Here is a 26,655-nt window from a genome sequence, read left to right on the forward strand (position 1 = left end):
CTGTTATAAAAGGTAACTCATACTTTATCCGTCCAAATGCTGCTGAGAAGAAACATTTCACCTCCTGTTCCCCCTTTTTACTGCTCTTCTTCCTCTCTTCTGTCACAACTCCGGCTATGATTTATATCTTCTTTGTAGAGAGATGTTACTTCCTGTTCAGGCTCCACCCCGTGTTACTTTGTGTAATAGAAAGCTCAACTTATCTGTCAGTGTCTTCATTTAAACCATTGCATTTAGCATTTAGTTAACTCTTTTAACAGGCTTTTGTAGTAGTATGTATGTACAGTAGCTGGCATGATGCTGAAGCTTTCCTTGCTTGCATGTTTGTTTGTTTTTAAGTTGAGAGGAATGTAAATCAGCTTGTGGAGTAAAGAGCATATGTGTTTCTCTGATTTTATCCCTCCTCACAGTGAGAGGCTGTTCCTCTGCAGGACTTGATTGCTGCGTCTCATCTGCATGAGTCAGTGGAGCACAATCTTCCATATTTGGCTGTTTGGAGAAAGGCTATGATATTACATGGATTATTGGATCATATAGTCAGATTCGTGTAATTCAACCTGCAGTCTGTCCATCCATGTGTGTGTCTTTTGGCCGCATATGTGGCATGCTAGTGTTTACATGAATACAAGCTCAACAGGGGGAACAAGGAGCTGCTGTGCTGCCAGTAAGCTGCTCACTCTCATTATGTGTCTCATTATCCATTACCCTCTGAAAGACTGATGTAACGCTACGTTTCTGCAGCATTAAACATATCGGCTTTTGTAGTTAAGCCTTCTTGCTAATGCTCGTTTAAAGTCTGATACTTTGTATAAAAGCCCTTTGTGTCAGGATGTTTACACCATTAATCAAAAGCTGTGGGTAAAGAACCTGCTGCTCTTGTTGTGGTTAAAATTCAGAGGTTTGTGGTTATCGTTTGAGGATGCATATTGTGAGGGACATGTATCTTGTTTTGTCTGAATGCAACAATTGGTTTAAATTCACTGAGGGAGACATATCTTGCACGGCATAAACAGGGTGGATCAATGAGGTAGTTCAATACTAAGAGGGTAGCGGGTGCAACAAAACACCTGAAAGGAAAGAGCGCATTCGAAAAACTCACAGCTCTGAAATAAAGAAAAACAGAAATGATAAAAGAGACGTCTAATATTAACTTTCTGATGTCAAAGCGATTCAGCATGCCTAATAACTTGCAGAAGCTGACCCTCTGTGGCCCTAACACGGCCCAAATATACCTGCAAAGTCTTCTTCTCAGTTACTCTTTCACCATCTTTCAAGCAGGAAGTATCATTTTTAGTATTTCCTCACTTTCTGATCTATTGCATATTGTTTTCCAAAGCAAAACAGAAGTTTTAACAGTACATGATGCTGAGTTAAGGGTGCTGTGCCTATGAAGCTTCACTTGTGGACGAAGAAGCTAGACTGTTGCTGCCTGTCCGTCATCCTGCACAGTTTCCTAAAGGTGTTGGTGCATAAGGGATGTTCTAAAGTGACTTATTTCCTGGTCGAAATTCAAATTCTGACTAACCTACTACTTTAAAGATAATACAACTAGAGCTGGGCGATATTGAAAAAGATGTTATCCATAACAGTTTTCATATCAGTCGATAAATATCAAATCATTATTTCATATCATTTTAAAGGCAGATTTTTTTGTCCTGAATGAAAGTTGAAGACATCAGACATTTGTTAGCTTGTATCTGGTAGTCTAGTGCATACCCAAAATATCTTCACTAATGAAGTTTATCGCCCTTCCTTGTCGAGCATGTTTTCACTCTTCTCTGAGCTGGTAGGTTTTGCGTTTTTTCAGTGACGCTGTCGCTCATTTCAGCTGTGTTTACATTCAGCTCCAAACGTCTTTAAGCTCCGCCTACCTCTCACCCTGCAACATGATTGGCTGTCCCATGCCGACTTCTTCTTCTGTTTAATGTCAGGTGGGAACTAGCATTTAAGACACACTCCCTTTCCAGTGGTTGGGGGGTGTAATTACAGGTTTAAATATACCAACATTTTATTGTACATTTGTTATATTTATATTGAGAAAAATAATATTGCGATAATTATCGTTATTGTCTATCACCCAGCACTAAGTAAAACTCTTGAAAAACAGTGAAAATTGAGAACGTTTTTATTCACCACGGCTCAACACGGGATCACTGACTCGATGTGTGATCTATGTGGAACTGGTTTACCAAATGTGGCTATGTTTGCAGAGCTAGCTCCAACAGCCTTCGGTCCTCCTTGCAGGTTAACCGCCACATGCTTGTGCTGGTTACACATCGGTCCATGTGAGTGGTTATATGCCAGTTTATCCAGACACAGGCTACAGACTACTTGATCTCCACATTCTAGATAAAAAACACTGCCAAACTACGCCACAAAATGAGACGCCATCTGTCCTCTGTGCTTGTTTACACCTGGGTGGTAGAGCATTATGGCGTTATAGCAACAACCATTAATAAGAGCTGCAGCCCCGGCTAGTGGCGAGTGGTTTTGCTACAGCTAAGACATACATGTGACTAGGATTCGCCCTACAATGATAAAGATATTTAAAAGATAGTAATCAGTCATTCTGGTGCCAACTTCAATTATTTCTCTAAGTCAACTTAACAGTATTCAATGACAAAAGTCTAAGTTCTGTTGTTGAAGGTAGATTGATGACACTTTGAGTTGATGAGTAATGATTGAGATGTGTTTTGCATGTATGTGCGTGTATGTGTTTCATAATGAGTGAATAGTTTAAGGGACTCATCGTTCTGAGTGATGTCTGAAGTTCCACCTAAACTGTACTCTCATGTCGACAGGCTCTTTATGATCTCGTCTCTAGGATCCAGATGAGCTGTCAAAGCAGTGTGTGTATGTGTGTGCTCATATTGCATGATGCTGTGGTCACAACCTAATATTACTCATCACAGGAAACCAAGCCTGTCACGGTGGTAGCCCAAGCATACAGGGTGTTGTGCTGGTGTGCAGCACTCTGTTTGTGGTTTGAGAGTTGATGCAACATGTAAGTCGTGGTTGGCTTACACTTTCTTTGAAATTTCTAAACCTTTAAGTTGTCCTTAAATTAACCCTGTGGGGAAACTTTCTCTCTGTGTTTGACCCACTGTGAGTGCTAGAAGCTGTGGGGCGGCCTCTGTGCAGCTACCAGGGACCAACTCCAGAACAAAGCCAGGGCTCTGTTCCAGGGTTGTAGCAGGATGATTAACCTGAAAGAAGAGTTGGTGGGAGGAAACTGAGCATCCAAAAGAAAACCGTGGATAAACGGGGAGTACTTTGAAACATCACATAGAGAGGCTCCTCTCCAGGGCACCATAAATTGAAGACACAAACCGGTGGGACCTGCTGATTAGAATATTTACCGGATCATAAATCAGTGCAGCTCACTCACTCAACTCTCTTTACTCACTTTAGATGTAGAAAATTCTTGTAGAAGCTCTGTATTGTTTGGTTTTTACAGCCAATAAGAGCGGGAAAATTATTTTATTTGTTCGGTAATAAAACCACTCTGACCCTGAATCATCCGATATCATAAACACAGACTTTGGATTCAGCAGCTTGTAGAGCCTACCTGTCCTTTTGTTGTTTTCTGTTCTGACTGTGATGAGCTCTGTTTGTTGTTTTAACTTTATTTTTCATTCAGAAACATTTTATACTAACAGAGCGTCAGCCCTCTTGGATGGTTTTCTTCATTCAAGCTCTCAGGTGTCTCTCTTCGATGGCCACAGGAGGGCAGATTGAATCTGTTCTAAATCTTATAAAAGGCCCTGTGGCTACCAGGGAGCTGGTTTGTGTGTAATTGGGACACATGAGTTACCAAGCAAGGAGCAGTTTGGATTTTCAAGATTAATTATGGGAGCTTTTCGGGATTAAATCCTCAAAAAAAAACGCCTAAATCTTGCGCAAAACCGTTCCACTCAGCTGGTTTTCAGTCCCAGAATGAGCTTGTTCACAAACATTTAGCATTCACTGTTTGTTGCTTGGAGAAAGACATGGGATAAAAAGCGGAAGGAGAGCAGAAAGAAAGAAAAGAAAAGAGTGATGGAGCCTGCTGCCAGCCTGTGAGTGTTTGGAGGAGGATAAATGGACTCTGGGAAGCCGGCCTGGCTGAGAGGGGGGACACAAACAGAACGGAAGAGTGAAAGAAGCGAGGATGGCTTGATGGACTGACAGAGGAGAAGAACTTGGAAACATCCTCTCTCTTTTAATTTTAATCGAATCACATGCGGAGGACGCCAAAGCGCCGGAAGACGAAGCAACAGAGAGGGCGAGCGAGGGAGATTAGCAGTGATAACAGAGAGAAGGAGGGAGCGAGGGATAAGCACGCTGCGTGGTATTAGAGGTGTAAGCTGTGTCTGGTATTTTTAGTGTGGACGGTCCCTGAGAGGAAGAGAGAGGAAGAGAGAGGAGAGATTCACGGTGGAGGCATGAAGGAGAGGAAGTATCTGATGGCACGAGGGAGCAAAGAAAAGGAGGACGAGAGGAAGGAGGGATGCCGATGAAGAGGAAGGATTGACATTGCTGGAGGAGGAGGATACAGAGGAGGAGGAGGAGCTTGTGTTTCTCTGGCTGAGCATGTTGTGACTGTAAGAGTGTGTTAGTCACTGCCTGCCTGCACAGGTGTGTGTGTGTGTGTGTACTGTGTGTTCTCTCGCTTCTCCTGCTCTCAGACTCGGGCCCTGCTGGCACTTTATCCTGATGACGTTCTGGCGCTCTTTACTTCCTGACTCCTGGCCAGGTCACATGACCCACTGAGGACTGTTGTTTGACTTCAGGCCAAAACAGAGCTTTAAACCTGGTGCTGATTCTTGACCCTGTTTATTTTAAAGCATGACACAGCAGAATTTATGCAACACTGCGTCTGTGCAGCCTGGGACGACAGAGCTATTTTGAGCTGCAACGATAAACAAGAAAGAGAGGACGAGAGAGAGGGTTTTATAAATCTGAGTGCAGGCTGTTAACTGTGATGAACGCAGATCTGGATAGTGAACTGCCTCATCATGATTGGAGGATACGTTCAGCACCAGGCAGAGTCAGTTGAAGGCTGCTGCAGGCCTCTTGTTCGCTGCTAGCTGCTTTTTGTGTCTGCCTGAAAAAGCACAAGTCTGGACCCAGGCCAGAAATATAACCAAGGCCTCTTTCTCTTAATGTTTTCTGCTGTCATCTCCCATCTCTGCTCCACACGCTAATGAGGTGATGACTCTGCTGGAGCAGGCTTTATTATCACATTAAACTACGTCACAAGTTAGCCAGACCTCTCTCGAGACCAAAGTCCATCTCAGCTCGGGTCTCTCCCGCTTTTTTCTTACAACTGTGCTGCAGATCACACGACGCTCGACGACTTCAGAGCTCGTGAGTCGTTTTTTAAAAGAGCACTTTGAAGTTTTGCTTCTCAAGAAAAGGAAACATAGATAATAGAAGAAGGAGTTAAGGCAAGGAAATAGAGGACATAGATGGAGCTATCAAGGAGCTGCTGGCTTTCATCAGCTTGAACAAGAGGAGCGTATGTTTGGATTGTGTTGCAGAACAAGCCTCACTTGTATATTTTTGAGCTCCTGTTTTGTTTTTCTGGCTTAAAGAGAGGAATCAAGAGTGGATTACACCGTCCACATTGGATTTTTCTTAGACTTTAAACCTTTTTCCAGATTTACCTTTTTAGACCTTGTCTGCAGGATCGTGCATGCTGCTTCTGTCCGTATGCCTTGCATAGTTCTGCTCTGTGGCAACAACAGTAGCAGCATCTGTATGTGGATAAATACAGCCTCTAAAGTCCTGTGCATGCAGTGAACTAAAAACAGGAGAATAAGAAAAAGAGCATCGTCCTCCTGGACCGTACATGTCAGCAAGGAGAGCTGCTTACCTACGCAGAGAGCGAGAGGAGCTGCACGGAGGAGAAATAAACACAGCGAGCACCCCTGCAGCTCTGCAGAGCCACCGTCAGCTGCAGTCTGAGCACAGACCGTCTGTTATGGCCTGGACTCAGAGGGCGAACGAGCAAGAGAACAAGTGAGCAAGGGAGACAGACAGAGAGAGAGAGAGAGGGAGGGAGAGTGCCACTGCCTGGTGAGGAAGTAGAAGTGAGTGGAGTGAGTAAGAAAGAAAGGAGGGAGGGAGGGAGGGAGGCCGTCCTTTTTGGAGTGCGGTCGAGAAGCTGGCTCTGACACACACGTGTTAAAGCAACTGCTGCCGTGGAGAGAGTGTGAGGGACGGAGGGAGAAGGCCCGCAGAGAGAGAGAGAGAGGAGGACATGACAGCTGACACAGGACAAGAGGAGAGAGGGGACGGCTGAACCACGGAGAGATTCAACCCAGAGAAGAGCGACTCCGGCAGAGAAACTGGTGGCACCTGCTTGTTCTCTCACCCTGTGACTTTCTCTCGTGGATACGTGGCGGCAGCTTGTTGCCGAAGACTCTCAGTGCTATAATTATCTGACTTCTGTCCTGGATTACGCGCCGTTAGCATCTATGAACCCTGATTAAAGAGGAGGGAGCCGTGGACGATGTGGCCTGACTACAGGAATGAATGTCATCTCAACGCTCACCTGTACTCGCTCATGTGCTGTGCAGGTTGGTGTGTGTGTGTATGTGTGTGTGTCCCTGTGTGCATGCTCACAGTGGAGCTGTACAGTGGTGTTTACATTCGGTCCTTGCTGCTGCAGACGGGCTCCTGTCAGCACGTGTTGCACGGTGTTTGAACAGTTCCTGTTTGTGCACACACCAGTGACAACAGTTGTGCTGAATGTGGTCACAATTAATCATTGTGAATGTCAGCGCAGAGGGCGAGACGTCAGTGTGTGTTTTTTGTGTAGCAGGAAGAGGGTGTGTGTGTGTATTTCTTAACAATGCCCTCCTCTGTGGATGAATGAGCGCCTTTCCCTGATTGTCACAACCTTAGCTCTCCTCATGTCTCCAGTTTTCGTCCTATAGAAATGTCAAGTCTTATTACCAAACCTATGTGAGCCTAATAAGTCTCCACAGGTGTGATTGTGTGTGTGTGTGTGTGTGTGTGTGTGTGTGTGTGTGTGTGTGTGTGTGTGTGACCTAGTAACATGTAAAAGCGTGAGATTCTCCTCTGAGGTAACTGGCTCAGCTTCCCCGGCAGGTTTGGGAAGCGAGGCTTGTTGCAGAGCTCAAACTATTTTGCAAGAGCATGTTGAAATATGTGCTCGTAGCCCGGAGGCTAACCCTCTTAGCAAACTTCCCAATACGCCACCCTGTGTGTACATATATGTGTGTGTTTTGAAGTGCTGTGATTGACCTGGAGTTTTATCTAGAGGAGATATGACCCACTCAATCTTACATTGAATTCTTCTTTTCAGTTGAAGGTGTCAGCGCTGTTCAGAGTCTCTGTGCATGTGTGTGTTTACATAGGTGTGTGTGAGAAAAAGAGACATAAAGATAACAAAAGCTTTGAAGGAGGAAGTGATACCGTCTATCTCCACGCTTGGCTGATATCCATGGTTACTGATAAACAGCTGTCAGGAGGGGGAGAACCTGCAGCCGGCTGTCTCCTGATTGGCTGTTTGAAATAATGGAGGGAAATTGTTTCCGTCACTGAGCTGTGGAATGTGTGAGCTCGTCCTGATATGGGAGAGTGACATATTGTATGGAGGTTTGATCTTACACATATGTATTACTACTGGAGTGAACATTTACACTGACAAGTATACATTAAATATTGTTAGACTGATATCGAGTTACAGCATGGACCTGGAGAGATACTAAAAGGCGGATATTTTCTTGAAAATTCTAGATTTTTCCTGTTATTTGTAGTTTTTTTGTGATATGACGACCAACCAGAAGCAATGAAGTAGGATGTGATCAGAAAAATAGAAGTTTCAGCAGAGACTTTGTCTTTTTGTTTTGTCCTCAAAAGTTGCATTTGTTTTTGTGTGTATGTCACTTTAAAGCAAAAAGAAATGCACACAATTTGAAGGGTTAACATTTGTTATCTTCAAACCACTGAAGTAATGATAACTGCTTGTGTCAGAGATAGCAGTGTCTCCTACATCTTTAATTTTCTTCAGCATTTATACACACTTTATACAACCATTAAAGCATTTTCACCGTAAAACTATCCATCCATCTATCCTTCCATTATCTTGACCGCTTATCCCGTTTGGGGTCACGGGACAGCTGGAGCCAACCCCAGCTGACTTCAGATGGAAGGCAGGGTACACCCTGAACAGGTCACCAATCTATCACAGGGCCCTTAAAACTATAACAGGACAAAAGGAACTGTCATTCAAAAAATAGTGCATCCCTCTATGACATCCTGAGTTATCCTGACAGGAAGTCTGAAACCCTGAAGATATTGGTTTTAGTCTTACATAATAAAGAGAAACACTAAGTTCCCACAGGGAGACACAAATAAACAAAGAGTATTTGGCATTGTTGTTTGAAATTTGACTCAAATTACAACTCCAATTCCAAAACAGTTGTGTGAAAGTTACTGTGAGTAGTTACATTTGAGACAACATGTCTTTGCACAGTTCAGTCCAGTTCAGGTTGCTTTAGTAGCATGAACAGTTTGGTTATTGCCAAAGCAGAATAAATAAAAATAAAAAAATTCAATAAATATAATAACACATATTTTCATCAATTACACTAATGTTTCATTTTTATAATTCAATATGATTTATCTATATATTATTAGTCAATATAACACAATTGATCTGCACAGTTAATTATTACAACACAGTTGAATTGTGCACAGTTTATCTTAATACAGTACAACACAGTATAATACATACCTTTGCACAGTCTTTCCAGAAAAAGATCTTGTCTGGATGGAAGCTTATGTTGCTCCCAAACCTGCATACATCATTCAACATCAATGCTGCCTTCCCAGATGTGTAATCTCCCCATGCCATGTTCACCTCTGCATCTCCAGATCATCACTGATGCTGGCTTTTGAATTGTGCACTCATCACAAGGCTGGTGACAACTTTGATATGTTGTCTTTGCACTATTTTCAGTTAAATGTAAGGTTTCACTGATTTAGAAACCATCAGAATCTGTTTCATTAAGGTTTTACACAGTATCCCAACTATTTTGGACTGTGTGTGATTCAATGATCAATCATTGTCGCTCATTTGTGTTCTGTAATCCGATGTAGGATTGATAAACTGACTGATAGGACGACAGCAACGCTCACAAACAAGCTCCCTAATATTTAGTAACACAAGGGTTGAACATGTTGCAATTTTTACTCCTTTGCCTTTACTTTAAGTCCTCCAAAGAACACAACATCACCTAAAGGATGTTTGTCTATCTGTCCAGCAGGCTGTGAGATATTCTGCTGAATGGCGGGAAAGGAAAAAGAGTCTCTGTGTGTGTTTTCTGATGGGATCAGAGGGAGACTGGATAGGAAGAGAGGCTCCGTGAGAGGAGGAAGAGGAGGTGGTGTTTGGGTCTGTGAAAGTGTGCAGATAACACAGTTGTGTCTCAGCATCAGGCTCTATTCCTGGCCTGGCTGCCTCACTCCTCTGGGATGTGGAGGACGGCGGGCCTGGAGCTCTGCGTTGCTTCCGATCACTCTTCGGTTCGAGACAGGAGAGACTGAAACAAGAGTTAGATATTCAGAGAGTACGCTGAACTGAAGAAGGAGGGGGAAATGCTAAACATGCAAGCAGCATAGTTAGCTGGGTTAAGTCAACACGCTGGAAAAAGATAAGAAAACAAGACTAACACGTTTTTGAGTTCATTTTTTACAACCTCTTCGTACTCAGGATGATGTCATTGAATGTTTAACACAATAAAGAAAGCTGTTAGTTGAAGAGCTTGTTATCTACATGACCCTGATGTGTTGTCAGTGAACTCATAGAGCCTTCACAGATGTTTCTCTTTACATCATCTCTACTTCACTCTTCAGAAGAATAATGAGAAACTGTAAAGAGAGGCATGTTGGAGGTGTTGTTCAGAGTGACGTCTGCGATCTTGTTGCACAACTTTGTTAGTAGAGTTTGTGTTTCTGTGTGTTTACTTCCCTCTGTTCAACCAATCAATACAAAGTCTGACTGAATACAGCATCATCAATAACTCTCTTCTCTGTTCAGAGTGTTTATCACTCTGGATTTGGATGTGTGTATCGTCATCATCTACAGAACATGACTCAGAGATATAATGCAGAACACATTATGTAATTAACCTCCCTCCTCTCTCTGTGTTTCTTTCAGATGAGCGGGACAGAGTGCAGAAGAAAACCTTCACAAAATGGGTCAACAAGCATCTCATCAAGGTACGTGTCGCTGAGTTCAGCTGCTCTGTAATGTCTTTTTTTTATTCTTGTGAATGCTTTTCTGGATTGGTTTGTTATGACTGCTGAAGGACTGGATCAAACATTTCATTTTATCTGTGGTTCATGTTAGCATTAAAGATTCCTGACACCATCGTTGGCCGAACAAACTACAACACATGATTATAAGTTTGTTTTTTTACATAATCCTCCATTACTAAATCCAATCCAATCCAATCCACTTTATTTATATAGCACATTTAAAAAAACAAAACAATCAAGTTTAGCAAAGTGCTGCACAGTGAGGTAAAATAAATTGAAACAGAAGATAAAATGCTGTCAGAAAATAATATAGAATAAAATAAAATAATCATAATAAACCATATAAAACACTTTAAAAAATAATTAAAACACAAAAAAGTAAAATAGAATTTAAAAAAATAATATAATCATAATAAAACATTTTAAAAAATTGTTTAAGAGACACAAAAAAGTAAAATAAATGATAAAGAAATCAAATTAAATAATTAAGAATAAAATAAAATAATCCTAATAAAACACTTTAAAAATAGTTAAAAAATACACGCAAAAAAAGTTAAAAAAAATATATTAAAAAATTAAATAAGACTAAAAAAAAACATGTATCAGGTACCTCAAAAATCATCTGAAACAGACCTTGTTTACCTTCTTACAAACGTGACGGTTCTGAAGGAGCCGGTCCACATGTCTTAAATCAAACTGAAGTATTTGCCTGGAGGTGTTCTATTTTATTTACTGATTAATTCTTACTGCATGTAATAATAAAGCAACCAACTGTGACAAATACAATCAATATTAAAAAAAAATACATTTTCCAACCCCACTCCATCTTTATTTTCCACAGCTGGATCAGGTACAAGCAGCTTTTGAGCAGCTACTTTTGTTACATAATAATAATAACATTAGTACCCTTTATTTAAAGAGCACTTTAGAATCCTGGTTACAGAGTCCTCCATAACAAAGACAGCAAAACAAGACAGGCAGGTCATAAAATCACAAGCAGAAGCAAAGATCAAGAAATAACACTAATAAAAAAAGACACACAAGGCACCAGTGATACAGACGATGCCTGAGCTGTAGTCACCTCTTGAATTGTCTTTATTTATTTGATTTTATTTATTTCCCTTGAGTTAATTTCAGTTTAATTTGACCCTGAATGCACTTGTGTAATGTACACTATAACCTGGGTGTGTATGGTCAAATAAGATGATAGGAATGTAGAGACAAAGATTTTAGATAGAGTAAAGGCTAACACGTGTATGTGAGCTTTCTGTGTGTCAATTGAAAAAATAACAAATAAAAAGTAAAAAAAAACAAAAACAAAAGACATACAAATATTTTGGTGGAATTAAAATAAAGATTTAGGTAAAACCTGAGCAGGCAGACCAATAAGAGAATGTTTTATCAATAGGACAGATACAAGATCTCTGATTCAGCAGCACGATGGCCTCAGGCTTTCAGCTGTATCCTTCTTGTTGTACCTGTTTCTCAGAGACAATGAGGTCGTATAATATCATGTAAATACTCTTGAAGTATTTTTATGTGTCTGTTCATTTCCTCCTCCTGTCGGATGAGACACTGTTACATCACTCACATGTGAAATGACTGCAGGCTGTTTCCATCAATGGATGAGCATCAGTCAGATTACTGTGACTGTTAACAGCTCTGAAGTTACAGCTATGTCTTAACTCTTCAGCTATTTAACAGAAAGGTGAAAGAACTAAACATGAGTCTGTGATGAATTTTTAATGACAGGTTGAGAATCTGAAAAAATGTTTACTGAAATGCACAAGCTGAATTATAGATGATCAGATTGTCTTTGTCCACACAGGATCACACATATGCTCATGGATGAAATGAGCAGCAGCAGCACGAAGTCCTGATAGCTGTCTGCATATCCGTCTCAGTATGATCCACATTTCTTAGATTCACCATGCAGACAGATATCCCTGTGAACACCTCGCAGCTCTCTGATCAAATGAAAACATAGATTTGAACGCTGCAGGCTGAGTCAGACTCCTAAAGTAGGAAACAAAGGCTGTTTTTTCTTGAACATAACAAGAGGAGGAGAAACATTGAGTCATTGTCTCTGTGAAAACTCAAAGTCGTTCACACACAGTCGCTCTCTTGTAGGTCTTGGACAGCTGCCTGCTTTTACTGCCTACATGTGTGCTTAATGTCACATCTGCACACACACACATGTCATTTCCATCATATTCATACAGTTCAGTATGTGTACCAGGTGTCACACGCACAGGCTGCGAGGAGTATGAATGCAGGGTATTTCTGTCACATGACCCGGGGAATGAAGCGTCTGTCTGACCCCATAACTCGGCAGCGCCTGTCGTCACAGCGCCCAGCCCGTGAATGTAACCCTATATCAGCTGGCAGTGACAGAGCCCAGATACTGACTGTGAATGTAGGTCAGAGATGGAGACTGAGGGCAGCAGCAGGAGACATCAGATGATTTTTTTTACTGCTGGAAATGAAACGCCCATTAATTTGTAATGGGATGTTATTCTTTCCCTCCTTTTGTTTCTTTTATTATAGTATCTGAGAGCAGACCTGGAAGGAGACTCGTTTATCTCCAAGAAGGAACACATTTGATGTTTGATTAATTCTTGAACAAATCAAGGAATAGCTCTATAACCACCTTCTCAAATGTGAATATGCAGATTTATTGTCTTGATCTTGTGGTTAGATAAAAGAAAATAAAAGTCATCAGTGCTTGGATGTTCTTTTCAGATTGTATGGACCACATTAATATTATTTTGAGCTGAATATTAGACGCATTAGTCTGACAAAAAAGGGAATAAAAAGACACAAATATGGGCAACTGAAAATTGTGATTACAATTTTTTTTACTGACCAAACGATTTTCCAGTAATCTAAATTTTCAACACACTGATGAGAATCAGAAATACTTTATTTATCCCGGAGAGGGAAATTCAGTTATCACAGCGCTCTTATAAACAGTATGGAAGAAGTCAAATATTAATAAAAAGAAGCATTAAAATTTAAATTAAATTAAATTAAATTAAATTAAATTAAATTAAATTAAATTAAATTAAATTAAATTAAATAATAAAGAATATACAGAAGCGCAGAATAGTTACAATTAGCTATATACAAAAGCGCTGAGAATGAAGCTGAAATATACATGTTTAAGTGGTAAGGATATTGCACAATGTATTGCATGGTTATTGTACGGTTATTGTTCAGTGATCAGAGGGAAGATTTGTACAATCCGATGGCCACAGGCAGAAATGACTTCCTGTGGCGTTCTGTGGTGCACTTGGGTGAGCAGGCTGATCTTACTACACAGAAGCTAGACTATCTGATTTTCAAGTAGCTGGATTTGTGGCTGTAAGACCCAGGCAAGTCTACTCTGACATGAGAACCTCATTTTAAAGATGTTCAAAGTTGGGTAACCAGTAAAATGATCATCTGATGAAGACCTGTGGGTGGAAAAGTTGAGACTCAATGAACTTTATGAGCCATTGAGTAAATGTACAGGCTTGCCTTCTCCTTCTGGATGCTGTTTTTGAATTGCCATGCAACTGTTAGATGTGCAAAGAACTATTTCTTGAAGTCCCTGGGGAAATAGTAATATCAGCATGTTTACTTCATTCCCAAAATGAAATCAAGAGTATAAAGAAGCGCAGCATCATGCGTATGATATTTTTTTATTTTTTAAAGTTATATTTTTGGGCATTTTTGCATTTATTTGATAGGACAGCTGAAGAAAGACAGGAAATGTTGGGAGTAGAGAGAGGGGTAAAACATGCAGCAAATGAGTTGAAATCGCAACCGCTGTGACAAGAACTGTAGCCTCTGTTCTTGGGGCATGCGCTTAAACCCCTCGGCCAAAGAGCGCCCCCATGTTTATGTTATTTTTGGCTTATTTTGCTTTTATTATGCCTTCATTTAGAGGATAAGACGGTGGATAGAGTAGGAAACTGGGAGAGAGAGAAAGAGGGGAATGGCACACATCAAAGGGCCGCAGGTTGGACTCAATATCAGAGACTTTAGCTGCTGTACATGGGGCGCATGGTTTAACTGCTAAGGAAATCTGGCACCCAAACTACTCCAACATTAAGATTATTGTTTCCGGTTCATGGAAGCTAATATTATCATTTCATTTCCATCCCAGCTTTGGTACTTTGCTGTTCCCTTCTTGAAGGGTCAAAACTCCAGCAACACTTGTCGTATAAGGAACAACTTAATTCTTAGACCAACTGGTTCAGCTTGTGGCCTTCATCAGGGTCATAGTAAAACAAACACTAGACATCATTTAAATCAGATCAGGGCAGAAGAAAAGTCGACATCTGAACTTCACTCAGTGGAAGTCAGATGTCTTCTGCCCCCACAAATGTGAGGTCAAACAGTATATAGAAAAGAATCAAGTAGGTGTGGTACATTGACAGGAAGCTTCTTCCAAAAAAGGTAACATCCTTTGGTCTAACAAAGATCATTGATGGGTAGAGTGCAGAATCTGTGAAAACAAAAGCCTTCTGTACATGACCTTGGAGATTTGCACCTGGAACTGTTTATACAATAATTTTCCACCACAATTCCCCCCTTTTGATTATATCTTAATCAATTCAGCAAAATAAGGAACATTATTGCGAAGCACATCACAAAAGTCACTGTGTTTGTCATAGCAAAGTAAACCAACATAAAAAGGAAGTGTCAGCGGCACTGCTAAACAATGTTCCATGAGTTCCATCCCCAGGCCAACAGGGCCTGTGTAAATGAATTCAAGTCTCGTCACAACAGTTCATATGTTTGCTGCTGTTGGATGAAGTTTTGCTAAAGGAGTGATGTTTCATCGTTTCATCAAGCTGTTGTGTCCCAAACACTCGAGTTCTTGAAATGGGAGTGAGGGGTGAAATAGTTCAGTGATCTACATCATCTATTGACTCTCTGCCAAGTCTGTCTGTTGTACAAACCCCCGCCCAATGAGCCAGGATTAAAAGACAAACAGAGACAAAGGAAAGAGAACAAATTAAACAAGGAGAGGAGGAGGAGGAGGAGGAGGAGGAGGAGGAGGAGGAGGAGGAGGAGGAGGGGACAAAGATGGAATAGAGGAAAAGTCTCATGAGACGAAGAGAGAAAAGAAAAAGAGACAGAAATAGATAGCTGTCTTGTGCCCTCAACTTCCTTAATGATGACATCACTGCTCCTTGTTTCCTAACCCTGTGTGTGTGTAATGTCTGGTATGTCTTTGGCTGCTCAGGTGTGCAGGATATTTACAGGTATGAGGGTGTGTGTGGTTTTGTGTGTGTGTGTGTGCAGTGCATACACAACCCAATATAAACACCGACCTGCGAGCTACCTCCTGGCATGCAGTGACACACGCTGACCCGGCTGTGTGTTGACACAGTGAGCACAAATCCTGTAGGTGTGGATTAAGAGGTCAGAAGGAGGCAAGAAGGTTGTCTCAGAGACGGACCGTCAGCTGTGCAGCAGAGGGCTAACAAGATGTCCAATCACAGGCAGGCTGTTGTGATTTGTAAGCTCTTTCATATGAGAAGAAACCAAAGAGCAACATCAGACACATCAGTGAATGTTGCTGCTAACACTGGCTATGAGATAATCAACAAGTGTTTAAACCACAGGAGCTTCTAACCTTACGTTCAGTATGTTTTTTAAATTTAAGAGCAATGAGATAATGTCTTACCAAAATTAAATCTTGGATGCAAAAAAACTACCTCTTAATCATCGGCCCCAAATCCCTCACCACAACCACCAACAACTTCAACCTCTCCATCGGCAATGCTTCCCTCAGTCCATCCTCACATGCTCACAACCTTGGTGTTATTTTTGACTCCCATCTCACTCTGGAACATCACATCAATCACATCACCATAACCGCCTTCTTCCACCTAAAAAATGTTGCCCGTCTCCATCCATCTTTCTCCTTCTCCACCGCTGAAACCCTGATCCACGCCTTCATCACTTCCAGACTCGATTACTGCAATAGCATCCTCTACGGCCTTCTTTCCAAACAACTCAACAAACAAAAATATATCCAGAACTCTGCCGCCCGCCTGCTCACCCACACCCACACCCGCTCCCGTGACCACATCACCCCTGTCCTCCAAAACCTCCACTGGCTCCCTACCAAACTGCAAATACATTTTAAAATCCTCCTCCTCACCCACAAAGCCCTCCACAACCACTCCCCCTCCCGTAACCTCCGATCTTCCAGCGCCCACCTCCTCTCCCTACCACCTAACACCAAGCACCGAACCTGCCTCTGTTGCAGCCCCCACCCTCTGGACCACCTAACCACTTAACATTTGAAACTGCCCCAACCTGTCCACCTTCAAAACACTCACCAAAACCCACCTATTTAGAACAGTTTTTGTATGTATGATTGCTTTTAAATATGCTTTATGCAGCGTCTTTGAGTGTTCAGATAAGCCCTTTATAAATGAAATGTATTATTATTAAAATAAAACCCCAGACTCCAAAGAACCAAGAAAGCTGAAGCTGAGGAAGGACTGACTCAACTTATTTTAAACTTTCATCTCTGCAACAAGTTTGTTCAGGGGAGCAAATGCAAGAAATCTAGCTGCACAAGTTAACTAAGAGCCCCCTCTGTGAATAATAGATCTGCTCAGGAGCCCACACTTTCACTTCACTGTAAGATCTTGGTGAAATGTTGCATCACACTCTTGGCTCCTTTTTGACCCCATGAAGTCCCAGATTCAGAGTGCTGACTTCCCCACATGATGCAAATCACATTACAACGAGCCATATAACATTAAGCAGCGTGTCAGTCCCCACAGCACTTCTTAGTTTGCAATAACTCTCCATCACTCACTCTGCCCCCTCTGCTACACTCTGTCAAATCCTGTTTATCGAATACGTGATTAAATTAACATATTTGAATCCGCTCAAAGGTGATGAATTCATCCCCAGATTCAGTCCGAGTCAGATCTGTGTTGGGCATGTATAAGCAGTCCTCAATGCTGGCTCCATGCGACAGTCTGCTCCAGTGCCAGAGGCGTCTGACAGCTGCCGTCACTGCACATCAGACACAGCAGCATCTCCACAGTCATACAAACACTACAATACAAAGATGCAGCAGAGTTTGTTTGTTTAGTCCTAAAAGTGAGCTAGAGGCTGTGTTTTTAACATCAGTGAGCATTGCACCCTAGAGTCTTTCCCTTTGTATGCCCATGACGATATAAACAAAACACATCACTTCTGTTAAAAAGTCCCTGAGATGTGTCTGCAAGCATCATTAGATATTAGAATAAATCTCATAATAGAGTATTAGTTGTTTTCTTTACTTCTGCAGAAGGACCAGTCATTGCAGAAACATCTCACATTAAGTTGTAACTGCTCTGCTCAGGTGAAAGATTGGAAACCAGTACAATAAGATCTTTACAGCAATTAGCTTTCTTTCAAATCACAGGCTGCAGTTCCAGTAAGCCGAGAGACACCCTCTCATTCCTGGACCGACTTTAAGCCACGGCCCGCTCTGACACATGGAGACACAATTAGACAGAAAACAGCCCCTTTATTTCCAGGCAGGGCTGAATACCCCCACTTCTTCCTGACATCTAATTAACACTTGTTCCATCAGCTCCCCTCTGAAAAAGCTGATGTCAGACTCCCATGGAGAAAAGAGGCAGCAACACGAGGGTGAGAGAGTGACACAGACCAGGGAGGAGGAGGAGGAGGAGGAGGAGGAGGAGGAGGAGGAGGAGGAGGAAAATACATGTGGAGAGAGAGAAGATGCTAGTGAGGACTGGTGGAGAGCAGCTTTAGGATACCCTCACCATATTTGATTACATATATACTTACTGCACCTAAATCAATACTGAGAGATCAGCTTGTCTGGTTTACACTACCTCCACTGTCACTACTCTTTTGCCCCACATCTAACCTCGTTATAGTCATATTTTTAATGTTACTATCTTTGTAGCATCAGAATCTCATCAAAAAATCTCATCTCTTCTCATTCTTGTTTATGGTTGAAATGACAATAAAGAAAACTTAACTTTGACTTAGGTGTAAGTACAGTTGTTTCCTTTAACAGTTTATGAAGTGAAGTGATGATGAGGACCTCTCAGCTTCCTCTCTACTCCTCCAGCTCTCGTGACAGTCGTGCCCTCTTCTGGTGAAACGCTTTATCACAGTTTCTTGTCCCGAGGCCAGGACTGCAGCAAAACTTTGTCAGTGCAGGTGCACCAGCCAAGAATATCTCTGTAATGCAGGTAGACATGTGACCTTGGTGGATCTGCATTTTTAAAGGAACTTTATTGAAGCACTTTGACCTCCCACGCTTTCCTCTGTTCGCTTTCAAACAGAGACTGAACCTTTTGATCAAACAAGAGCTTTACTTTTTGTGGTTCCCTGAAGTGTCAGTGCCTGTGGTAAGCTAGTCTAGGGGGGGGACTGTATGTTGTTCTTAGATCTGATTAATTTGAGTCCTACTTTTTTGTTTAGTTGTTTTCTTTTGTAGTTTTTCACCTCTTGTCTCTCCAGTTTCTCAACCTTTGCTCTGTAACTTCTCACGTGTTAAAGTTGTCTTTTTCGCATCTTGGGGTAGCATCTCACATGTGCCACTCTTTTGATTCAACATCTTGTTGACAATTGAGTCTCAAAAAGTAGATTTCATAGTTTATTTACACATTAAGCATGCACAATGATTATATGACCTCATTGCTGTCGTCTGATAAAGGCTTTAGAACGAGAAATTCCCCCCTCGGCTCAAACAAAATATTTTTGCCCATGTGACAGAAACAAGTCCTTTAACAAAGCTCATCTATAATGGATACACTCCAGTACAGTAGATGGCAGTATGCAACCCTGAAATGAAATCTACAGCAGGTTTTACTTCCGCCTGAAGACCGTCAGAATCAGGAAAGTTAGAGGAGGAATTAAAATATACAAGAACATCTCTCTGCCTCACATTAAATATCTCAAAGTAATGAAACACAGTGAACCAGACTGCATACAGATGCTTATGCAGTTTGTTTCTTCCAGTCTTTGAGTTCAGTTCCTGGAAAGACTTTCTAAACCATCCCAGCACAGTGATGCCTCATCCTCCCTCTGTGCAGTCACTGTCAGTCAGCTGTTTTCTCTCTCTCAGTGATTGTCCCACTTTTAATAACAAGCACTAAAGCTGATCGGGCCGCTGAGTCACCCTGTCAGCAGCGGTAGCCACCAGCAACAACCAACCCCCCACCCCGATCATCGTGGCAACAGAGACAAGAGGCCACAGCTGGTGCCTCGCCTCTGTTGGCTGGACAACCGCTGTCACAAACCAACCCTGTCAGCTGTGGAGCAATCAGCCTGACAGATGTCAATAGTGTTGAGTAAACAGAGAGATGATTGGACTGGAATTAACTTTTTTCCCTTCCTTCTCTCTCCTTGTTCCCTTTCCTGCTTCCTTTCTCAGGTGAGGAAGCACATCACAGACCTGTACGAGGACCTGCGGGATGGACACAACCTGATATCCCTGCTGGAGGTCCTCTCTGGTGTCACACTGGTATGGATTTAATAACTCTCTCACACACAAGGCTGCACACACACATTATTATTATACGTTTTTAACTTTTTATCACAGTGTCATGTTTTCCATCACACCCCTCCTCCACTCCATCACGCTACACCCCGTCACCCACTATCTGGTTGCTGTAATAACACCCAGCTAATCTGATGACGATTGATTAATCTGTCTAAACTGATATCTGCATGCAAGTGGAGCTAACATCCCGTTCTTGATCACACATTTGGACTTCAGCAACAAATCTACTTGACTGTGAAGTGTAAGCCAATCAGCATTTAGATTCCCCCTGACTTCCTGGAAAACATCAGACATAATCAATCCAACCACGATTCAACAAACAGGCATTTTCTTCACCTCAAGGACAGGCCTGATCAATGTTGCATATTTACTTTGAACATACTGTATCTGCATCATTATAATTTGCAAACTTAAAGCTGCTGTTTGTAGGAACGGGTTAAAAAAAAACATTCCTTTTTTTCTGCTGTGTTTGGAGAAAAAGTCCCTAATTGAAGTAATTTGAGATTATTGCGAATACTCTGTTTTCCATTCATGGTTCTCTGCCGGAAAACGGTGGATTGCTCTCTCTCGGTGGGGAGTGAGACTTTGCTCCAAGTGGGGGAGTTTAAGTATCTTGGGGTCTTGTTCGCGAGTGGGGGTAAAATGGAGCGTGAGATCCACAGGCGGATTGGTGCGGCGTCAGCAGTGATGCGGACGTTGTATCGGACCATTGTGGTGAAGAGGGAGCTGAGCCGGAAGGTAAAGCTTTCGATTTACCAGTCGGTCTACGTTCCAACCCTCACCTATGGTCATGAGCTGTGGGTCATGACCGAAAGGATAAGATCGCGGATACAAGCAGCTGAAAAGAGTTTCCTGCGAAGGGTGTCTGGGCTCGGCCTTAGAGAGAGGGTCAGGAGCTCGGACATCCGGAGGGAGCTCGGAGTAGAGCCGCTGCTCCTCGCGTCGAAAGGAGTCAGCTGAGGTGGTTCGGGCATCTGATAAGGATGCCTCCCGGACGCCTCCCTTTAGAGGTGTTCCGGGCACGTCCAACTGGGAGAAGGCCCCGGGGTAGACCCAGAACGCGGTGGAGGGATTATATCTCCCGCCTGGTCTGGGAACGCCTCGGGATTCCCCAGGAGGAGCTGGAAAGTGTCGCCGGGGAGAGGGATGTCTGGGTCAATTTGCTTGGACTGCTACCCCCGCGACCCGACCCCGGATAAGCGGGAAAAAATGGATGGATGGATGTTTTCCATTGCCTATGTATCTAGCAAATTTATAATTCCCCTTCTTCCTGTTATCACAGACCAATCAGAGCTACTCTCCAACCCTCCATCCTGATTGGTTTTTGAAACCGCCTACTATGCTAGCAGTATGTACTGATTTGGTCAAAATTCAGTATGTAGTATGTAGTATGTGAAAAAGAGTTTACTTCTGCTTTCTGAAACCAGAAATCCAGTGATGTCTGGCCCAGCATAACAGATCTAACAGAACAATCATACTACATACTACCTTCAAACACAGTATGTAGTTGGCAGTACCTCCTGCCTACTACATTTGTAGGTAGTATGTAGCAGGCTGTTTCGAAAACAGCCAAAGTTTTGTTGCAACAATGGCCTCGACACAAACTTCCAATTCCTCCTTTGACCACATACAAGGAAGAAAACGGCGAAGATACCAGAGACGCTTGCTGAGATGCAAGACACGTATAAACATCGGTGTTGCGTTTCAACGGTGGCCGGCGCTACCAGAGCAGAGAGGGGAGGGGTATTGTTGACATTCAAAGTCTCTGTCTGAACTAATGATTACTCCGGGACTACCAATAGCAGCTTTAAGTCCTGTCGATTGCAATAAATCACAAAAATGCGGTGTCTTCTTTGGGTCTGGACTGCCAAAAGAAGCTAGGGTGAAGCCTCAATTAAATTTACAGTGAAACTGAGACTCACCAGAAACAGATGAATGGATGCAACTTCAGTGACGTAAGGAATCAAGATATGACAGCTCTTATTTTGCAGACATATTTGGAGGCAAATCTTACTTCCCTTTTGATCCCATCACATGATTGCTTCTCAAATTGCTTATTGTAAACAACACAGCTCATGGAAAAGGAAGTCTTGCCTGGAAGTTGTTTGTTGCTAACCACTGGCTACACCAAACTGCCCCAAGTGTCAGCCATCCTTCCCAGAGTCTCTGAGACTGTCCCCAGTTCAGTGAGTCATAATCCTTAAAATCTTAACAATACTCTCAGGTTTCACTCTTCCAGCTTGAAGGTGACTCTCTGCTCCACACTGACACACCATCACTGACACTTTTAGATCACCGTTATGTCACGTAAACTGAAGTGCAGTAGTTTGAGCTCCACTGGCCTGACTTGTCTTGGCATGATGATGATGTAAGAGCTTTATGCTGACAGACAGACGGACAGACAGAGAGGCTGCAATGTGATGCAGGCTGCTTTTGTGGCAGTAGAAAGGTAGACTAACACAAACAGACTGCTGACTCTGGTCTGCTGAGGTGCTCACACAACCCCACACAGGACACTTTGTTCTCTCCTGACAGGTTCATGAACAATAATCTGTAAACAGTTAAATTACAGTGTTTTATTTATTTTATTTGTTGTTTTCTTTTATTTCATTTAGTCCTCCTTCTTTCATTTTGTCCTTATTCTCATACCACAACTCCTCTTCCTCTCTGTCCTCTTTCTCTCTCTCCCATGTCCCCCCTTCTGTTAACATAGCAACAGAAGAGCGGCCCTTCATTGAAAAGGGCATACGCCTCGCGGGCCCCCCCTCTCATCTTGCTCAGAGGGGAGGATGAGGAGGAGGAAGGAGCTCAGGGAGTATGTTCACATCAGACTCCTTTTCCCTTCACCGCCACTGCTCACTCTGTCACTGCTGACCTCTGACCCCTCAGCTTCCCCCTTTAGGTGGAGCTGTGAGGCTGCATGAGAGTGCTGTGCCACTGATTCCAGGCTGCACATGACACCATGCGATGCTGTGTTACTGAATGACACAACATCAACATTTGGGACATGGTTTCTGTTGGGTGACAGCATCATGATGTTCATTCTGAAGGTTTTCATCTTTTAAGTCAGAGAAGAAAATGCATCAACCTCCAAAAACAAAGCTGATACTTCTGAAATCATAGCAGTTAAAGATTTGAAGTTTTCACCCAACAATGCTCGACAACTACTTTGCATGGATTGCGCACAATAAAATGAAGCTAGTGCAGATCATCATCAGAAACTCGGCAGCCACATTCTTGGGCACACCTTTGAAATCTAATGATCTCAATGCAAGAGCTTACCCTTAAGTTATATGTTTATTTTATCACAGATATGTTTATTGATATTTGTTAAATACTAAAAACACAAAACCAAGACAGCACACAGACAGTGACACACAACAACAACAACAACAACAATAATAGTACACTTTATATTAAAATTTAAATGATATAGAGAAGTGTATACAAATTAATATATGTATAAAGAAAGAAAGAAAGAAAGAGATATAAAGAAGTAAGTAAATAAATAATTAAGTAAATAAATAAATACATAAATAGATAAATAAATACAAACATTTAATTAAAGACTTTATATTAAAATTTAAATGATATAGAGAAGTGTATACAAATTAATATATGTATAAAGAAAGAAAGAAAGAAAGAAAGAAAGAAAGAAAGATAAATAAATAAATAAATAATTAAGTAAATAAATACATGAATAAATAAATAGATAAATAGATAAATGAATACAAACATTTAATTAAATAAATAAAATTAGAAATAAATAAATAAATTGTTATTGGTCAGTCTGCCGCCTTCAACATCACTTTTGAAAATTGCCAAAACAGGTAATCACCTAATCAGGGATCTCAGAGAGGTCAAGCTCCTGCAGATCAGAATCAGAAATACTTTATTTATTCATGGGGGAAATTCAGTTGTTACAGAATGCTCTTATACACAGTATGAAAAGTCAAAATATTCATAGAAAGAAGGAATAAAATAAGATATAAACACGAATGAAATAATATGAATTAGATTATTAATACGTATATACAGAAACGCAGAATAGTTACAGTTCGCTATGTACAAAAGCGCTGGGAATGAAGGTATTACATACAGGATGGTGAAATGAATTAGTCCCAACCATAAGTTATATTTATACAAAGTCTGAAAGGGTCTGGTTGTGATTAACATACTTATTATGCTTAGGTATTGGTATGTCGTCATTTATTAAACCGTATTTAGCACAATCCTAGTCTACCTCTCCTCCTTTTTCATCCTCAGTCGGAATCTACAACCTTCTTTCAGAGGACATGAAGCAGTTTTACTTTTAAGCTTTCTGCAAACAGTGCTTCTATTGATCCACAAACTGATTTGAAATCCCAAAACTTAACCTCAGCCCGAAATGTTTTTACAACCTCAGTGAAATCTCTATATTCAAAGCTTTGTGTGCAGATGTTTCAGCTGCTCATTTATATCTACTGAATGAGATCATTTTTCAGGAGACTATCCTAGCTAAATAAAGGCCAAATAAATAATGATAGTAAATGAAATAAAAAATGTAGCACACCTATCAATTGAAGCAATACATTCTCCTATATAAGCTATACTAACCAGACAAAGCTGACTGCTCCTGCTGCTGTGCTGACAACGCTTCAGGTACCAAGATGTACAAGCAGCTGCAGCTTCCCTCCGCTATAGTCTTTCATAAACTTCTCTTGGATAAACTAACGAGTCTACAGGTCCTTCAAAATGTTTTAACACTCAATACAAGACTTTAAAGTATCAGTGTATTGAAGATTAGAGAAGGAGGGAAGCACTAAATGTCACATAATTATCAGCTTACACTTATGAACACTCATCTCCTCTCCTCTCCTCTCCTCTCCTCTCCTCTCCTCTCCTCTCCTCTCCTCTCCTCTCCTCTCCTCTCCTCTCCTCTCCTCTCCTCTCCTCTCCTCTCCTCTCCTCTCCTCTCCTCTCCTCATTACTTCAGTTTTTCCTGAGTTGATGACTAACCCTTCTCTTTCCCAGCACAGTGTGAAACAAACTGCATCCTGCACTCTTGACCTCTGACTCTCTGATTGTGTGTGTGTGTTTGTGTATTCTCTCTCTCTCTCTCTCTCTCCTTTAAACCTCTCCTCACTTTTAACTGAATCTGTGATGATGAATAAATGAAAAAAGGGTAAATGGTGTGATGTAAAGTTTGCATTGTTTCTTTTGAACCAGCATGGTTTGATGAAGTTTGCTCCTGAGTTTGTTGGCCTGTCTTTAACAGCTCCTGTTGAAGACAGCGCCCTCCAGAGGACCATTTCATGACACTACAGCTCGCTCACTGCAGTGTGTGGATTGAATTCAGCTTTGTTTGCTCTCACAGCTGCCTGCTGCGTTTTTTGTCACTAAAAGAAAACAAAGATAAACTCATTTGTTGACTCTCCTGATTATTTTCTCTCCTTTCTTTTCATTGCAGCCCAGAGAAAAGGGGCGGATGAGATTTCATCGACTACAGAATGTCCAAATAGCGCTGGACTTCCTCAAACAGAGACAGGTATGTACACATACAGACAAACAGAGCATGGAGATTTATAGAGCAGACTACAGAACAAACTATAAATCAAATATGTGGTGCTAAAGAACAGATGTGATCAAACATGGGTGTAAAAAAGTCTGACTTCAGGTTTGTAGCTGATTTAGCTTTGTCTTTTTTGTGTCCACCAGGATTATTAACAAATTAAACTTTAAAATAAAAATATAGGAGCAGTTAGGAGTGAGCTGACACTACGATGCTGAAGTTAGCTTCTGATTCACAGCATACAATTTGGCTTTTAAAATAAAGTAAAGGGAATCTTAACTTGCAGCGCAGAGAGTGTGATTTCCTGTCTTTTGCACCTCTCACTGTTCTGGAAGTATGTTAGTCACATAGGTTAAGCCCTCACACAGTCTACAAACCCCTTTTGACTTTTTAAAACCTTTAACTCTATTTGTTTAAAATGCTAAATATCTTTTTAGATTTTGCTTTTTTCACCTTTAAACCACATTGGACCAGATCATGATCCTCAACCACTAAACTTAGACTTGTCCGATCTGGACTACAGTATTTCAAAGAAGCTACAGGCTTTTTAAGACACAATTTCAGATTTGTAAAACTTGAATTCTGTTTTTTTTTTCTCCAAAGTTCTGTTTATTTGAATTTTTACACATTATGTACAGAAGATCAATGTAAACAATTAAAGCAAGTGATGTTTTTTGTATAAATAAACAAAATAAGTGAATGAATGGAATAAGACCCAATAAGAATAAATGATTCAATTTAAAATAAAATATTAATAAATAAGAAAATAAATAATTTTGAAAATACAATAACATAAATAGTTTAATATTAAAAAAATAAGTAAGTGCAAAAGTTAAAAAAAACATTAACAATACCTACAAAAAATAATAGGAATAAATGTAAATAATTTAGAATAAAATATCAATAAATAAGAAAATAAATAACAGTGAAAATATAATAAAATAAATAGAAAAAACATTATAAGAATAAAAATAAACAATGATAATAATAATACAAAAAAACAAACTGAGAAATAAAAAGAGTAAACACCACCAAGTTATAATTATTCTGTTACGTGAAACTTTTAAAAAAGCCGAATCTTAGGCTGTGAAACAGGAGCTAACTTCAGCGTCATGAAGAGACTTCTGATAATGTTTCTTTATAAGATTTGCTCTGAAATAAAACTTGATGTCAGCATCTTTTTATCCCGAAGCATTAAAATGAAGCATCTCCAAAAACATGTGGTGTCAATATCCTCCTTTCATACAGCTTTTACTTACTGGTTGTTATTTAGTTGGACCAA

The 26,655-nt window shown here is 41.1% G+C and overlaps 1 protein-coding gene across 1 annotated transcript in view; it reads left to right on the top strand.

Moving 5' to 3' along the window:
- The window catches only part of macf1a (microtubule actin crosslinking factor 1a), a 257,947-nt gene that overhangs the window by 85,703 nt on the left and 145,589 nt on the right, over positions 1-26,655 (top strand). Inside the window, exons 2-4 of the mRNA XM_034704646.1 lie at positions 10,175-10,236; positions 19,694-19,783; positions 25,272-25,349. Of these exons, the coding sequence (XP_034560537.1) occupies positions 10,175-10,236; positions 19,694-19,783; positions 25,272-25,349 (230 nt within the window). The remainder of the gene's footprint in view (positions 1-10,174; positions 10,237-19,693; positions 19,784-25,271; positions 25,350-26,655) is intronic.

The sequence above is a fragment of the Notolabrus celidotus genome, chromosome 16, assembly GCF_009762535.1.
Source record: "Notolabrus celidotus isolate fNotCel1 chromosome 16, fNotCel1.pri, whole genome shotgun sequence".
NCBI lineage: Eukaryota > Metazoa > Chordata > Actinopteri > Labriformes > Labridae > Notolabrus > Notolabrus celidotus.